The 17,824-nt window shown below is 35.5% G+C and overlaps 1 protein-coding gene across 1 annotated transcript; it reads left to right on the top strand.

Moving 5' to 3' along the window:
- Positions 1-2,639: 2,639 nt before the first annotated feature.
- On the top strand, positions 2,640-17,479 carry LOC109075679 (F-box/LRR-repeat protein 4-like). Its single transcript, XM_042741286.1, has 8 exons — positions 2,640-2,795; positions 7,100-7,716; positions 8,543-8,879; positions 9,508-9,752; positions 9,846-10,059; positions 13,751-13,822; positions 15,180-15,492; positions 16,185-17,479. The coding sequence occupies exons 2-8, from the start codon at positions 7,211-7,213 to the stop codon at positions 16,346-16,348; spliced, it is 1,851 nt and encodes a 616-aa protein (XP_042597220.1). The 5' UTR covers positions 2,640-2,795; positions 7,100-7,210; the 3' UTR covers positions 16,349-17,479.
- Positions 17,480-17,824: the final 345 nt, after the last annotated feature.

Here is a 17,824-nt window from a genome sequence, read left to right as displayed (position 1 = left end):
TATATGAACAAATCCCTCTGTAAAATCTTAAGAATATCAAAAGAAAATACATCTGCAAAGCTTGGTGTATGAGATTTCTTGCTCAATGTGTGAGAAAAAATTATTTCAAGAAAATAGCTAATGTATTTAAATATATGTATTGTATAAGTGAAATCTAAAGATGAGAGATAAAGTGCAATAACGAATTTAGATGGTTTCCTTTCCACTGTCTAAAACAACATGTTAGAAAAAGGCTGAAATCTCAAAATTAGCCAGTGCATGAAAAAAAACAATCTTTGCCTAGTGTCTTGCCTTAAAATGTCATCAGTCCATTTGCAAAAGAGGCTGACAAGATTTTTCCAGTTTTTTTTTTTCATTTTAGTCATGTATTTCAGGCAGACCTTAAAAACTGATATGGCAATTATGAAAATCAGTCATTCATAATGCACAAAAAATGTCTTTGTAGGTTAAAATAAAGCAGCATTTGAAGAAAAACCTGTTATTCAAAATCAATTATCTTCTTTATCCGCCATTCAGCTCCACTCCTAATGAGAGTTTGGCCTGTGATTGCCTAGTGACGCTTCCATAGAGACTCTATGCTCTTTGTGGTGACAATGGGGCTTCAATTCACCCATGAGACAAACTGACTGGACAAGTCATTCATCGATGCAAATGCCAGCCAAGACGTGGTCATATGCATCTGTTTCCCTCTGTGAGCCCACCACTTGTCCATGATGGACAGCCAGCGGCACGTATTCTTTGGAGCCAAGCCTGCGCGGTGCCTTCTATCCACCAGAGAGGCCAGCAGGACAGGTCATGAGGGAATGTGGCCATTTACGATGAAATAAATGTCACAATCGCCACATTCTCAGTCAATTCTAACAGACAAATGTATTATTCAGAACATCAAAACAATGTCTTTCTTCCAGACTACAAAGGATTGGTGCTTCTCAATGCCTTTTGCATAAGAAAAAGAGTGAGCAACAGAGTGAGAGGAAAAGTTATTATTGTAATAAGAAATTATTATTGTGAAATTAGAAGTGACCAAAAATTATTTTAAACCTTCGTAAATGTATTGTGTTATATATGTGTTAGAAATATATACACACACACACACATACATATATAATTGTTTTGCAGAGACTATCTTTGGCAATGAGTCATTTTCAGCTGAATGTAGTGAATAACAATAAACTATAAGTGCCATTTTTTTTTATTTCCAGTCATTAGTCTATGAATAATTTATGCGCAGGCATGATTAAGCATAATAATTTGTTTTTGTTGTTTTGTTTTTTGGTTAACACAAAACTTTGACATCATCTTTTACAAGTCGCTTTGCAGCATCTGCTAAATGGAAAAATGTAAATGTACGTCACTATTTTTTGGTAATATAGCCTAATTTTGACAAGCCAAACTAATCAAATCAGTATACTTCAGAGTCAACTTTAAAGAACTCATTAGGGTTTCCTTAACTTTTCACAATAGCCTAATCATTATTCAAATGCCACACTAAATGATTTTATGTCAGACCATAGTATAATAATAAGATAATTAATAGAACCATACGAGAGCATTTATTATAAAAAAGGAAATTGCAAAACTCGCATAAGCTTGTTTTTTAATAATAACTTTCAATAATGAACAGAAATAAAAATGGAACCATTTAACCAAGATTAATAATCGCCTGATTATCCAAACATGCTGCATATACAGTTTTAACTGAATGGTTTTTGTCTCAATATTTTAATTTGATTTATTTTTTATTTTTCATTCTTTTTTTTTAAATCATTTTAATTTTCTCTGCAACTTACAAGTTTATAATATCTGTCTCTCTGTGAGACTGAATTAGAAATTACTAAAAAATTGCTATAGAAAGACAGCAAATTTGTTTAAAAGATCTACCAAACACTGTCCAACCACACCTAATAGCCTACTAGCTATGTCCAAACTTTATGGCATTTATATTTTTCAAAAAGATTGTTTAGCATATTTTAAAATTCAGTAGGCCTATTTTTATGAAGGTGTAAACAGAGAAAACATCCTGGATCTGAACTCAGAACTCTTTCTATAAATAAACTATTGTTTTTATATTTAAGAAAGCCTATTTGGTCTGTGCATGTTAAAATCGTGCCTAAACAATCTATCATTTCTGACCCTGGACCACAAAACCAGTCTTAAGTAGCACGGATATATTTGTAGCAATAGCCAACATTAAGATATTAAGTAAGGATCATGTTTCATGAAGATATTTTGTCAATTTCCTACTGTAAATATATCAAAACTTAACTTTTGATTAGTAATATGCATTACTAAGGACTTCATCTGGACAACTTTAAAGGCAATTTTCTCAGTATTTTGATTTGTTTGCACCCTCAGATTCCAGATAGTAGTTGTATCTCGGCCAGATATTGTCCTATCCTAACAAACCATAGGCCTTCATCAATGGAAAGCTTATTTATTCAGATTTCAAATGTTCTTAAATTGTAAAAAAAAAAAAATGACATTTAAGACTGGTTTTTGTGTTCAAGGGGAAAATTTCTCGGTAATAACTGTCGTTCTTTAAAAGGTAAAACAGATTATTCAAATCAGAAAGAGTTATTTTTATGCTTTGGAAAGGGTTTGGTTCGTTAATTCAATAATGCGGGATGACGTGTGTTAGTACTCCACTTCCCACAATGCATTGTGCAGGGCGAAGCGGATGTTTATATTCCGCATGAACAGTGAAGAATGGGCGAGCAATGACAGCAGAAGTGAGAGATGGATCGAGAAGACAGAACACACTCAGCACAACACTCCAACACACCATTGCATCGTCTGTAAGTTGTGATTGTTTTTAAGTCCGTCAGTGCGGTGTGGCATGACAGCCTGCGTTCCTATATAGAGATTGCTAATGTGTCGTCATCATGACGTATTCCCAGTGGTAAACGCAAAGCATTTTGGGAAACCGCGGCACAAACATAACGCGCCAGACTTCTATGCATGGAGGGAAGAACGCTATAAACTGGAATAGAAGTGGCGTAAAGCTTAAGAACGGAATATCCTTTTATCGTTTTCCAGCGTGGAAAAATAATAGTACAAGCCATGTTTCAGAGGTGACAAATAGTTGACGAATGGCATGGATAGCAGCAGTAAGGAGCCCAAGATTACCTTCGATAACACTCCACCACACACGATGGTGTGTTCAAAGCATTTTCACAAAGGTAAGTTACAATTACTCTCTGTAAATGTTATGTTGTGGGCAAAAACCAGCGTGTGTTTTGTTTGACTTAACCAGACCATTAGCTTAAGTTACCAACGTACTAAAGCGTAACGTTAATCAGTTTTAAATGTTGAACATCTAGGCTACATAGCAATTTATTTGGTGACTGTGTTTGCAGGCAAACCTGCCTATGAAATGTTGGAGTGTGATCCTGACTGGACCCCTTCTCTGTACCTCGGGCCATACTGAGGTCAAAGCTACGAACACAGACCGGTTCAAGCCTTTTTGGAGAATTATATACCATGCTCACATCTAATATGTTAATGTTTATTGTTTTCCAAAAGATTTTGTAATGTCTCTTCTCACATGTAATAATTTTTAGCCATGTCTGTAAATAAAATACACAAAGACCGAATGAAATTCTGCCTCCTTTATCTGTATTAAGGAAGAATTGTGCAAAATCAGTGTTCTTTGGTTGCAAACACAATTACATAACTTAAATAGTAGTAACAATCCAACGTAATTTCAGTTTCTTTACATATTTAACATGTAAACACATTTAGATGAATACATTTACATTATTAAAAAGTCCATAGAAAACTTCGTGTGTGTATGCACTAACACTTAGTATCGTGTAGTTGTAAATATATGGGTGCTGGAAGTTCGGCAACAGTTTGATGTCCCTTGACCAGTCGCTCTGCTCGTAAGGATCCAGTCTTTTGATTCCCTTTTTTTCTCGTCATATCTCGTCTTTGCATTAGGATTTAGTTTTAGGCGGTATGGTACGACAATGTTTTCTTTAGTCCGCTGCATTTTGTACGATTATATTCTGTTTTTCACGCTAATTTTTCATTATTTTCATGCCAGAACACTAGCCTGTTATGCCAAATCATGTAAACTGGCCAAACATACCCATAATTCTTTGCGTTCTGATGACGTTTCCGCCCAGTTGGTCACATGTCTTAGCAATCTCTATAGGCGATTCATAACCCAGCCTAATGAACTGTAGCTCAGCTCGCTAACAGTTCCTCTTTTCTGGTTACATTTTAAACTTTTCGATAGGAAGCCACATTATATAGCTAAAATCAATCGATATGTTGGTGATAGAGCTAGTAGCCATCAGCAACAACTTTCAGTCTAACATTAAAGGGATAGTTCACCCGAAGACACTAGAAAATGCTGTCACTTTTTCCTTTTGTGTTTATTAGAAGAAAGTCTGGTTTTATACAAAATGTGTGTGTGTTTTAAATATAGGTTTTTGGGTGAACTATTTCTTTAACTTGCTGTGTTTGGTACTTTGTCATGTCATTGAATGGCATTCAATATTTTTTTTCTCTCTCACAATTTTGACAGTAATCAGCATGATGTCAGTATCTAAAACCACTAGAATATGTTGTGGAAGTAACAGAAATACATCTTAACTAGAAAAAAAAAAGAAAAAAAATCTAATTTCATATGAATCTCTCTCAACAGAAGTTTGTTTTTAGACTTTATTGTTTATGCCAGCAATTAGATTGTTCAGGGAAGTTATGCAATACAGTTATGATATATATTTTACATATTATAATATGCAGCTTGCCTGTTCATTTTGATTTAATGAATATTCTTGGCAACAAGTGAATTAAACTATAAGAAAATAATTTGTACAAACGGTGATATGATTTTTTAAACACATTTCCGATATTTCGATATAGCCTACATTACTAGTGTTTCCCATGCATTGATTTATTGGTGGCGTTTGACTTCGTTGAAAAAACATGGCACTGCACGCTTCAAAATCAAAACGTGGCGTTGGTGTTTTTATATGAATGTATCTCTGAAGGGAACCGACTGTCTTCAGAAAAGTTTCGATGACATTTTTATTTTTATCTGATAAAGTAGCGTTCATGAGCGGAGCTGATTTGATTACAGCCATTACTGGGGAAACCACTAGTTTTATCCATAGACTGTAATAAACACATGGACATAGTGTCCGTGACATCACCCATAGGTTTACGAAGATCGTCTTTGAAGCCTAAAGTAGGCGGAGCCAATAGTCGCCAACTTGGCTGTGCGTCACTGCACATCACTCCCGGATAATTGAAAATGGTCAAAAAGGCAGGAGCTGGTTGCTGAAACCACGCCCACCTATCTCGACGGTGGTGACAGCAGCGGCAATCCACCTGTCACTCAAGTAGCCACGCTCTTAATTATGCAGAACTTTAAGCCTTAATATAATTATTAAAAAAATTCATTGCCCTCACAGTTGTCATGAAGGGCAAAATTAGCTATACAGACAAAAATCTTTTTTTGCACCAGGCTGTAAACATGTTTTTTTCTGCTGTAAAGTTGGGCATTTTAACATGGGGAGTCTATGGGATTGACTCCCTTTTGCAGCCAGCCTCAAGCATCCAGTTGACGAATTACAGTCACTTCAGTGTTGGCCTCACGAGAGAGAGTGGGAGGTTGCCGCTTGGTTTTATCACTCTAAAAGTGCCTCCTGCTGGCAGAGAATGAACTTGCATTTTCAATAAGCCCGTCTCCAGCAACATTTCCAGTTTTTGTTGTTGTTCAATTTATTTTATTTTTTTTCTGCAGCACTTTTCATAACCTTTTTTTTCTGGCTGAAGCATATTTGTTTCAATCTATAAGAATAATCAGCCTTTTGAACAGTAAGATTTTTAATGTTTTTTTTTTTTTTTTTTTTTTTTTTAAGAATTCTCTTCTGCTCACCAAGCCTGCATTTATTTGATCCAAAGTACAGCAAAGACAGTAAAATTTTGAAATATTTTTACTATTTAAAATGGTTTCCTATTTGAATAGATTTTAAAATGTAATTTATTTCTGTGATCATAGCTAAATTTTCAGCATCATTACTCCAGTATTTGGTTTGATTTTATAATTTAGTTTTTTTTTTTGTATGATGTTTTTTTGATTTTAGATTTTTTAAACAGTTGAGTACTTTTTTTTCAGGATTCTTTGATGAATAGAAAGATCCAAAGATCAGCATTTATCTGAAATAAAAAGCTTTTGTAGCATACACTAATCCATTCAAAAGCTTGGAGTCAGTATAATTTTAATTTTTTTTTTTTTTTTTTTTTTTTGTTGTAGGAATTTATAGTTTTGTTTAGTTATTTTGTTTGGATTTTTTCAAAAGTGATGATAAAGGCATTTATAATGTTACAAAAGATTTCTATTTCATATCGATATTGTAAATATATCGTATCAAGCGAAATTAAGAAATATATTGTGATACAAATTTTGGCCATATCGTCCAGACCTATGTGGAAACATGCCAATCAACAGAAAATGTACAGAAAAACACTTACAAATTAATGTACAGGTGTTAGTGTTCTATTAGAGTTTTTAATATTTTGAATTAGCTTTTATTTTTATATTTTGAGTTTTTGCTTTAATCTTAATTGTTTTAGTAATTTTGTAATGTGCTTTTGACTTAAAAAAAAATGAATTTCAGTTTTAGTTTGTTTAAAATTATTATTATTATTTTCAGTTAGTAATGTTTGTGCTTCAGTTTAATTAAACTTACTTATTTGCCAAGACAACATTTCTAATTTTCATTCAGTTTAGGATTAATATATATATTACATTTAATTTCTGCTTTGTTTTAATCAACATAAAAACTGTGTTTTAGTAGTTTTAGTTAAAAAATAATAACCTTGCTCTCAATGCAATGCACAGTGTTTGTTTGTATTTAACCCAACCTTTTTTAGTATTTAAAACATAGAAGATGTGTATATTGTTCATAAATTCATTCTTATATAAATTGTCTTAAGTGGCTTTATGAATAATATACACAATTGAATTTAACTTGTGTTTTATGAATGAAGCCCAAAAAATTACTGATCTTCCTTAATATTTTAGGGTTCTCACAACCTTTTGTGTGATTTTGTGTGTGTGTGTGTGTCTCTCTATAACCCACAGGTCATGCATGCAGCTTGGCCTATAGCCTGCACTGTGTAGAGCCTATCGTGCTACAGCACAGGGAAGAGAAAAGGGCTGTGCTTCCTGACACAAAACCAGTCCTGCTGCTCCATGTTTCCTATGCTAACCCTTCTGAGCATGTTTTATTATATCTGTCTACGGCGGCGCTCCAGGAGTGGGACACGGAGCGAGGCGTTGGGTAGCCGGCGGGCAGTAGAGCTGGGCCAGCGTTCAGCACTACCTGTCACCGTTGAGGTCGAGCAGTATGGCAAAGAGGTTCTAGACTTCAGTTCTCACTACGGCAGCGAGAACAGCATGTCCTATACCATGTGGAATCTGGCGGGAGTGCCTAACGTCTATCCCAGCTCAGGAGACTTCACCCAGACAGCTGTGTTCCGCATTTATGGAAGCTGGTGGGAGCAGTGCACCAGCTCCGTTCCACGATTCCGTCGTACGCCGCCCAGTTTCCACAGCCAGGACTACCTGGAACTGGCCTTCGAGGAGCCCGTCTATCCCACAGCTGTGGAGGTGCTGGAGACCTACCACCCCGGGGCCATTGTCAAGATCCTAGCATGCTCGCTCAACCCTTTCTCCCAGAACCCTCCAGCTGATGTGAGGTAAAATGTTAGGTGTGAGCGAATGTTCTGGATATGTCATCAAAAGGTTGTAGGTTCTAATCCCACAAAATGTGATCCATGGCATTTAGCTCCAGGTTGCCCTGCCAGTTACTTTAAGATGGAGAATTAATCTTTTATATCTTTATTTTTATTATTTGGCTATGTAGTCCATTTATAGTCATTAGTAGCCTAAAAATGTACATTATCCTAAATGAACAGTCCCACTCCAATAAAGCTTGTCCAGATATATTTCACTCATTCAATGTTAATGTGTTTTTTCTTATTTTAATAAAATTCATTAATTCACTGACAATAAAATTAAAATTGGACAACTAATATTAATAAAATTATATATGTATATAAAATATGTATTATTATATACTATTATATTATTATAAATATATTTAGTGTTTTAATTAGATTTTTTGTTTTTTTTAGTATGTGAAAAGGTTTTTTTTTACTTGTTTTATTTTTGTTTTTTTTTTGGTTTTTATTATGTATTTATATTTTTTAAATCACATACAGCATATAATTTGAAAATATTTACTTGTATTTACATGTATATGTTGATATTCATATAAATTATATCATATATAAATATATTTAATATATAAACATAACATATTTTTCTTAAATATATACATGCATGTGTGTGTATTTATATATGCATAATAAATATACACACTACACACACATTTTATGTAAACAAAAACTTTTTGTTTTGCAATATTTAGTAAAGAATCCTAATTGAATAACAATATCACAGTTTCTTCAGAGTTGGATGCCATTGTTAGTGTTTTGATGATTGTCATGTTATTTTTTGCAGGTGGGAGGTTCTGTGGGCCGGCAAGCCCAACAAAGCTCTGACCCCTCAAGCTCGCCAGTTCTCCCCCGGCATAAAGCAGATCAATTTTGCCACCAACCTACTGCGTCTGGAAGTGAACTGCTCTCTTTTGGAATACTACACAGAGCTGGATGCTGTGATCCTGCGAGGTGTTCGGGAAAGACCCATTCTGGCCCTCTATAAGATCCCTCTCATCGACATCAGTGATCTGAGTGACAGTGAAGAAGAGATCAGTGATGCAGGAGGCCTCTGCTGCAGGTCGGGTGGAGAAAACAGGCACAATCTGGGGAACGGCTACTTTGATAGGCTCCCTTATGAGGTTAGCGATGGAAACTCTCACTGTAATTACTAATGATACCTGTGAGTTTTGGAATGTTTAGAAACATGTAGTTTGTGCCATCAATGTGTTTAATAAATAGTATGTATGCCAAGTAGCACAGACTGTTTTCAAGATCTGTTGATAACAACACATGTTGGACCACAGAGTGTTGGAATCTTCAACGTACCAGACACATATTGAAAAGAAATAGTTGAGATGTGGTCTAGTTCCTCAATTCCTGACTTGTGTGGTTGCAATAGGTCATTTTCAGATAATTAGAGACCATTTTATTGTAATTTAAAAATACCTTTCCCATTCGTAATCCCTTATTACCTCCACACATCTCAGATCTCCTGTCAAAACCACTGCCAACCTCACAGTCTCGTTACAGCAAAAACGAAACATAATCTGGCCATTATCTGCTAACTGATATCCAGCATCACACTCATGCTATTGTTCACTTTTTCCAACAGTGCACGTAGCAAAAACATAATCAGTTCCTCCACAAAACGTCTTGAGAGTAATCTTAGTATCTCTGTCTTTGCAAGAAATTATTTTGATGCACAAGAAGAATTTTTAGCATGCTGTGTTTTGGTCTGAGTGTCACTGTTTGTTTGTGTCACTGTAGCTAATCCAGCTGATCGTGAGTCACCTGCCGGTTCCAGACCTGTGCCGATTGGCTCAGAGCTGCAAGCTTTTTCACAAACACTGCTGTGACCCGTTGCAGTACATTCAGCTCAGCCTGCAGCCGTACTGGGCCCGGCTCACAGACGCCTCTCTGAGCCACCTGCAGAGCCGCTGCACCCTCCTGCAGAGACTAAACATGTCCTGGACGGGCAACCGTGGAGCCGTAACGGCCGCTGGTTTCTGCAGGTAATGGCAAGAGTCTCTGATCCAGATATTTAAAATATTTGATCTAACAAATGGATGGTAATAGTCGCTCCATCTCTGTCTTTTTTCCTCAAGCTTTATGAAGGCCTGTGGGGTGAGTCTGGTGTGTTTGGAGTTGTCGTGCTGTCATTTCCTGACTGAAGCGTGTTTAGAAGTGATCGCCCAGACGTGTCCGTGCCTCCAAGAGCTCAATTTGGCTTCCTGTGACCGGCTGCAACCTCAGGCCTTCAATCACATCGCCAAACTCCCTAATCTACGCAGGCTCGTGCTGTACCGCACCAAAGTTGAGGTTAGAGCAAGACTGAGAAAATGCCTGATTTTCACGAGTAAAACCATCTGGGGTGCACTCAATTATATGAAGCTATGAATTTTATGTATTTTTAATTTGTAATTTAATTTGATTTGAATTTGCAAATTTTCAAATGTAAATTTTTAAAGTAGCAGGACTCGCAAAAACGCTAGCCCGATGTCCCGGGGCTATTGTGTTTTCCAGTCGGGCTACCAAAATGTGTCACCGTCTTGCCCGACGGGCTATCTTAAACAGTGATATAAAATTCCTTCCTTGATTTGCGTTGTTCACTAGGTTGTAGGGGTAAAACTGATCGTAGTTGATCATTTGCACTTGTTTCTAAGTCTTGCCGATTTAAACATTCAAGCGTTTTAAACCATTCGCACTCATTCAAAGCGCGCACAGAAAGCCGTGTTTCAGACGATGTGCGTACACAGAATTGATTCCTCTTTCATGTATCCTTGCTTCTGAATGAACACATACACACAAAATTATCTCAAAATAATTGTCTCTGCAAGTATTCTCGTAAACACAGTATGTTATGTCTTAAGTGAACGTATACAGTGGAGAAAGAAATCTCCTGTGCATTGTTATATTGGATCCATGCATTCGGTCTTAAAGGGGCAGCAGCCTTTAAATACCTGGTGTTCCATTAGAGGCACCTGCTGTCAGAGAGTGACATTTGCGTCTCATTCACAAAGCTCAAATTATCCAATCCAAATAACATGTATTTAGCATCTTTTTTGGATAGTAATTCAAATGGTTGCCTCTGATTTTAAACAGAACACAGGCAAAGCCTTTGTCTATATGAAGAGATTTCTTTTAGTTGTATAATTTTTTGTTTGATTTGGGATTTGTTTTAAAATTTCAAGTTAGTTTTATTATTTAACATTTCAATTTCACAAAGAAATATGCAGCATTTTATCTGAGAAATAATAAAAGGACACATTTTCATTTATAATTGATCTTAAGTTTCATTTTGTAAAAAAATAAATATATAAATTGTAAGAAAATTGTATGGTGTAATCTGTATTGTGAATTTTATTGCATCGTAAGTTTATTGAATCGTTACATTGCTACTAGTTTTTGCTGATCATGCTGATTTGTCCACAGTAAAGTTCAGCCAATGTCTTTTTTTTATTCGAGCTACCAAGGGTTTTGAAATTTTACGAGCCCTGAGTAGTTTTTACAATTTTACAGTAAATAGCAGAATCTGTGATGCAAACTTATTCATATATGAGACAAATTCAGATTCTGCTGTAAAGCAGCATATAAATCAGCTCAAATCAGTTCATTGTTCATTTATTTCAGTTTAGTAATCAACTATTAAATTCAGCAATAGACCTTAGTCAGGTTAGAAAGCATATTGAATTTAGCACATATGAAAATGAGGCTGTGAGGAGTAGATAATTTCATTTTTAAGTTTTTGTCTACTTAGTTTTTTTGCAAAGACGTTTCATCAACTAAACAACCTGAATGTCAAACAATCGTACTTCTGTCCCTCACAGCCTCGTTTTCATTCCCATCAAAAATTAAATATGGTAGTACCCTGACATTGTTCAAAAAGCAGCTCAACAGAAAGCAATAGTAGAAAGTCAGAAAATCATCTTGGCTGACTAGCTTTTAGCTGGTAAAATTTGCTAACAAGGCTGTTAATCTTTAACCACATTTTTGCCACACTGTTTAAAAAACTTTTTTAATTTACATTAAAGGGATAGTTCACCCAAAAATGAAAATGATGTCATTAATTATATTGATTACCCATAAGACCTTCGTTCATCTTCAGAACACAAGATATTTTTGATAAAATCCGAGAGCTTTCTGACCCTGCATAGACAGCAACGGAGCTGACACATTCAAGACCCAGCAAGGTAGTAAGGACATTGTTAAAATAGCCCATGTGACATCAGTGGTTCAATGAGAAGAAAACAAAATTCTGATTTATTTAACAATTTATTCTCTTCAGTATCGGTCTTTGATGCACGTTCACAGCAGTACTACAACATATGCAGGAGCTGCCGTTCTGACAGAACACGGATGCGCTGCGCCTTGTTTGCAAAGAGAGGAATGTACATATGCGTCATGGCACTGTCATAAACGTTCATCGAATTCAGACATGGAAGACAAGAAATTATTTGATAAAGTCATTATTTTTGCTTTCTTTGCACACAAAAAGTATTCTTGTAGCTTCATGAAATTATGTTTGAACCGCTGATGTCACATGGACTATTTAAACAATGTCCTTACTTCCTTTCTGGGCCTTGAATGTGTCAGTTGTGTTGCTGTCTATGCAGGGTCAGAAAGCTCTCGGATTTCATTAAAAAGATCTTAATTTGTGTTCTGAAGATGAACATCATATTCTCATATGGGTTTGGAACTGCATGAGGGTAAGTAATTAATGACAGAATTTTCATATTTGGGTGAATTATCCCTTTATTGTAAATTCAAAAAGGGTTTTTTTTTTAAACAGTGTGGTAAAATTTGGCAAAAGTTTGTTTGTCTAGTTAGCAAGTTTTACCAGCTAAAAGCTAGTCAGCCAAATGATTTGCTTTACACAACGAGTACAACACAAAAGAAAACGGAAACCCTTCTCAGTTCCATACATATTAGATGAGCACTGTGGTTTTTGTACCTCTTTGTATACTTCATTACTTGTGTAATATCTGGATTGTGTGATGTTCACTGTATTTCCCGGATCACATCTTTATGAGTGTATCTATGATTAAAACAAAAGATTTGGATGGGGATAATGAAGGTTTTTTAACATCAAAGCTGAAATTGCTAATTACTGATCCATGAAATTTTGTGTTCCCCCAAAAGTTGCATCACCTTTGTTTATTGTTTATACTACATCATTAAAAAAAGCAAGTTATCTTGGGAGTTGAAGAAGAAAACATGCTTATGCCAGCCTATTTTAAGCTGTTATAGTTACCTGTCCTTTTAACTATATAACATCAGGCCGTGTAAGTCTGGCATACTTTAAATCAGTTCTACATGCTGGTACTGGCCCAAGTGTGCCACTTATCTAGAGTCGTCCCATCCCTCTGTGTGTGGTTGACTGTGAATCAGCATTTGTAGTTGTATTGGTGCCTTTTCCAACAGGTATAATGTTTCTGTAGCTTTTCTGTAGTGATGGCGACTGCACTTAAACATACACACGAACACACAGGCAGCAGACTGTCTGTAGCAAACCCACCTTTCTGTCATCATCACTGTAAATGAAATGTCTTCTAGGGAACCTAATGGTGTGAATAACTATAGAACATACACAAAACGAACTGTCAATCTTCAGGTGGTTGAATTTCATTTCACGTGACTATTTTTGAAACCAACACAATAATGAAAACAATGGCTGTATTCTCTTAGTGGTGCTCTCATGACACTTCAGCTTTTTAAATCAAAACAAACCCATTTTTTTCTGTGAAACATCATATCATTCTATCTACGATGCGAGTGTCAGCCATGTGTGCCAGACCGTGAGGTCATATAATAGTTTTATTTTGATGCATCTATTTAGAATAATATTGAATAGCTGAGTTAAATGTTGTCATCTTTGATTTGTGATCTCAAATGTGCGTTCGTTCGACTCATTTTGACTCCACTGGCATCTGAATAGAATATTGTTAGTCTCTCATTAGTGTTATGTGTTAATCATCACTGTTTTCTCCATTTTATTTCTTTTCACATGCAGCAGTCAGCCATATTGAGCATCCTCACATTCTGCCCAGAGCTCAAGCACCTCAACCTGGGAAGCTGTGTCATGGTGAGTCCACTGGTCAGTTCAGCTGATATGTAGTTGGTTTGTGGCTAAATCCCAGTTCATAGATTAGAATGGCATTTATTAAAAACAATGATCAGCATAAAAAAGGCTTTAGAAAGTAATGTTTTAGCATTATGAGAATAAAGTCTGTTTTTTTGTAATGAAAGAGTGGGTGCGATCATTTTTAATTTGGTTAAATGTGCAAGGCTTCCAGTGTTAGTCATTTCTGGTTATTTTAGGTGTACAAAACCAGTCCATTATGCTGCTTTATATTGTGAAATACACATCATATTTAGTCTATTTTTTGTTATTCTAGATTTTTACCTGTAATGGCTCAAGTCTTGCAGAAGAAAAACTTACATCTACTTTTAAAAAAATAAGATTTATATTATGAATTTATTCTCAGGATTTTATGACTTCAACTTTATAATTTGACTTAACTCTTGTCATTTGACTGAATTTTCAAAATATTATTGGTAACACTTTAGTATAGGTACAAATCCTCACTATCAACTATAGTTGTTTATTAGCATGCCTACTATTATTATATTGGCTGTTTATTAGTAAGTATAAAGCACCTATTCTGCATGACCATGTTCTATATCCCTAACACTACCCAATACCTAAACTTAACAACTACCTTACTTACTATTAATAAGCAGCAAATTAGGAGTTTAGTGAGGATAAAATCATTGTTTTTTAAATCTTTTACATTTTAAAATCATTTTTTTGTTGTTGTTTGTTTTAATATTTAAATATGGCACATAATGTTATTGTCGCATACTATAAATACTTGCATATACAGTATGCAAGATTAGGTTTAGTGTATCTCAAATAATAATAATACATTGGAAATAGTGTATTAAAAGGGACTCGAATGGTATACTATTTTTATTTTAAAGTGGGCATCCATGCATGTTTATTGGGATATTACTGTCCATAACCCTTGATACACAAGATTAGTTGCATCAGAGTGCAATTTTATGATCTTATACACTCTGAAAAATAAAGGTTCCAAAAGAGGGTTTTCGCAACATGCCCTAAAAGAACCATTTTGGGTTCTCTAAAGAACCTTTCAGTAAAATTTCTTAAAAGTATGGTTTTAAAGTGTAAAGAACATAAAAAAAATAAAGAATCTTTTCCCATTCCATTTTTTTTTTTCATTCCAAAGTGGCCTAATTAATTAGAATATTCCCTACTTGTTGTATTTGGGATGAGGTGTGCAAATTGCTATGTTCCTTTTCAGCTACAGGAACATTGGCTGGTCTGGTTGTTTGTCTTCGTACGCTCATAGAATAGTTTAGAGACAGTCAGTTATCAATAAGTGCTTCACTGTAGCTACATGGTGATTTCAACACAGATTGAGGACTATGATGTGGTGGCGAGCATGTTGAGCGCACGCTGCCGTTCTCTACGCTCCCTCGACCTGTGGCGCTGCAGGAACCTAAGCGAGCGCGGTCTGGCAGAGCTGGTTTCGGGCTGCAGGCTCCTGGAAGAGCTGGACCTGGGTTGGTGCTCCACGCTTCAGAGCAGCTCCGGCTGCTTCCAGCACTTGGCCTGCAGTTTGCCCCGCCTACGCAAGCTCTTCCTCACCGCCAACCGCACCGTGTGTGACTCTGACCTGGAGGAGTTGGCCGCTAACTGCAGCGCTCTGGAGCACCTTGATATACTGGGTGAGATGAGTGTTTTTATTTCAAATTCAAACTGGCATTTCTTTCTTCTGTGAAAGATTTTTTTTGGAAAAATATTTCAGTGGTTTTGCTTGCAGAAGGAAAGCTAAAAACAAAACAAAAATTCTTGAATATACATGATCATTTAAAAGTTTGAGGTTGATTTTTTTAATTATCTTATGCTCACCAAGGCTGAATTTATTTGATCAAATAAATAAATTTATTGTTTTTACAGTAAAAACAGGAAAATTGTGAAATAATATTAAAATTTTAAATGAATGCTTTCTATTTTAATATACTTTAAAATGTCATTTATTCCTGTGATGACAGCTGAATTTTCAGCAGCCATTACTTCAGTCTTCAGTGTCACATGGTCCTCCAGAAATCAATCTGATATGCTGATTTGGTGCTCAAGAAACATTTCTTATTTTTATAAATGTTGAAAACAGTTGTACTGCTTAATATTTTTGTGGCATTTTGATTTTTCTTTCTTTTATGAATAGAAAGTTCAAAAGAACAGCATTTGTTTGAAATAAAAATATTAGTAACATTAAACTGTCAATTTTAATCAATTTAATGTATCCTTGCAGAATTCTTAAAAAAAAAAAAAAAAAAAAAAAAACAATAAATGAGGACAGAATGTTTGTTTTTAGGTGATCTATCCCTGTAACTCTTTTCATTGTTTTTTTTTTCAGGCACACGGATGGTGAACCCTGCCTCTCTGCGGAAGTTACTGCAGTCTTGTCCTCAGCTGAAGCTGTTGGACGTGTCCTTCTGCTCGCAGGTCGACTCTCGCTTCGTCCAGGAGCTCAGTGGCCTTTTCCCGAATGTGTCCATCAAGAAGAGTTTCACTCAGTAAAGCTCAGTGGGTGCTGAGCAGGAGCAGCTTTACGGGACGGTCTTTAAGACCCCGGGGGGAAGGGTGGCACATGGTGCTGTGAACTTGCTGCCTTGAACTGCACGCAGCTGTAAACTGCCGGTTCGAAGATGTTATAGATGTTTCACTTGCTCTCATCTTGAATGGTTTCACTATGTATTGAATCTCACACATTTCATCAGACCTCAGTTTTTGATCTTAATCTCAGGGTTTTAGTTTTGTCTTCAGAGAGAGACGTTTGTAGTATGCTGTACTTCAGCCGAATGGTTTTGTTTTAAACATACTATTTCAAATGTTTCAGTACCAATGTTTTATTTGCTTTGTTAAATGTTGTCAAATCAATGTTAAATATTGTGAAATCGTGTACTATGATTATTTATTGATTGATTATAAATTCAGGGCCACATTGACTTGAATTGTGGGCACAGAAATCTTTTGTGGCAATACCTTGTTTATGTGAGACTTTGCCCATATCTCCTGTCAATCCTGTTATGCACATGTATGTACACAATAGGGCAAATACCAAAATATAAGCTTTTTTCCTCTATTGCAAAACTTAATGTTTCCTTTTACACAGGCGCATGCTAACCGGTAGATGACATATCCTTGTGCCTTAGTTTTAAAGAGAGAAGTGCTTTGTTTGTTTGCTGGTCATCTATATTGTGCTATGCTAAATTGTGATTTGCCAAAATCACCCTAAACCAAAGGGTTTTTCTTTTTTCTTAATACACTTTCATTTTGAAAAACACAGATGGCAATGTACTGTATTTTCTTTAAATGTGTAAAATTATTCAAGTCAAATCAATGATAAAGTAAAAGTTTTTTAAGTGCCATGTTTTTTTTTTAAAAGAAAGATTTTCAATTTGACTTACCTGTACTTTACTAGCAGTATAATAAGCACACCCTGTAAACAAACTCTACAGTTAATTCGAAGCAGCCTAACACTAAATAGATTGTATTTATGTTAAATTGTACAGTAGCTACAGTGAATTTCTTGTAATTTTGGATATTGTATTAAATTTGTGCTGTTTGGAAGCAGGAGGCTTTTAGCATCATGCCAGATCTGAGAGTGACAGTTGAGGTCTTGGTTCAATAAAGTGAGGCTTAATATTTTGTGGGTTTGTCTTTTTTTTGTGATTGTAAGATTATAATAGAATTTATATTATTACTAGTGCTAAATCACACAGATTATGTTTGGCATGTACGTGATCTATATTATCTCCACCAGTGAGATTCAATAATTTGGTCAAGCTGAAAGTCAAAAACTTCCCTCCGAGTTTAACGGTGTATTAATATTGCATCTGGCAGTGACAGTCTCATCGGACTAACAGTGATGTAATGAATTGCTTATGTCTACTTTAATGATGGACTGAGGAGCTCTAATGTGCCCTGAGGACCTGGAGGGATGCAGTTAATTAGATGAAACGATTTCTTGATTTCTATAGAACTATTGCTAGT

The sequence above is a fragment of the Cyprinus carpio genome, chromosome B16, assembly GCF_018340385.1.
Source record: "Cyprinus carpio isolate SPL01 chromosome B16, ASM1834038v1, whole genome shotgun sequence".
Classification (NCBI taxonomy): Eukaryota; Metazoa; Chordata; class Actinopteri; order Cypriniformes; family Cyprinidae; genus Cyprinus; species Cyprinus carpio.
This window is presented reverse-complemented; position numbering and strand designations above follow the sequence as displayed.

Bases quoted from the DNA above. Each gene is read 5' to 3' on its own strand.
- LOC109075679 (XM_042741286.1), top strand. From the start codon at position 7,211: ATGTTTCCTATGCTAACCCTTCTGAGCATGTTTTATTATATCTGTCTA. The intron at 7,717-8,542 runs GTAAAATGTTAG...TATTTTTTGCAG, and splicing joins AACCCTCCAGCTGATGTGAG to GTGGGAGGTTCTGTGGGCCG. The intron at 8,880-9,507 runs GTTAGCGATGGA...GTGTCACTGTAG, and splicing joins TTGATAGGCTCCCTTATGAG to CTAATCCAGCTGATCGTGAG.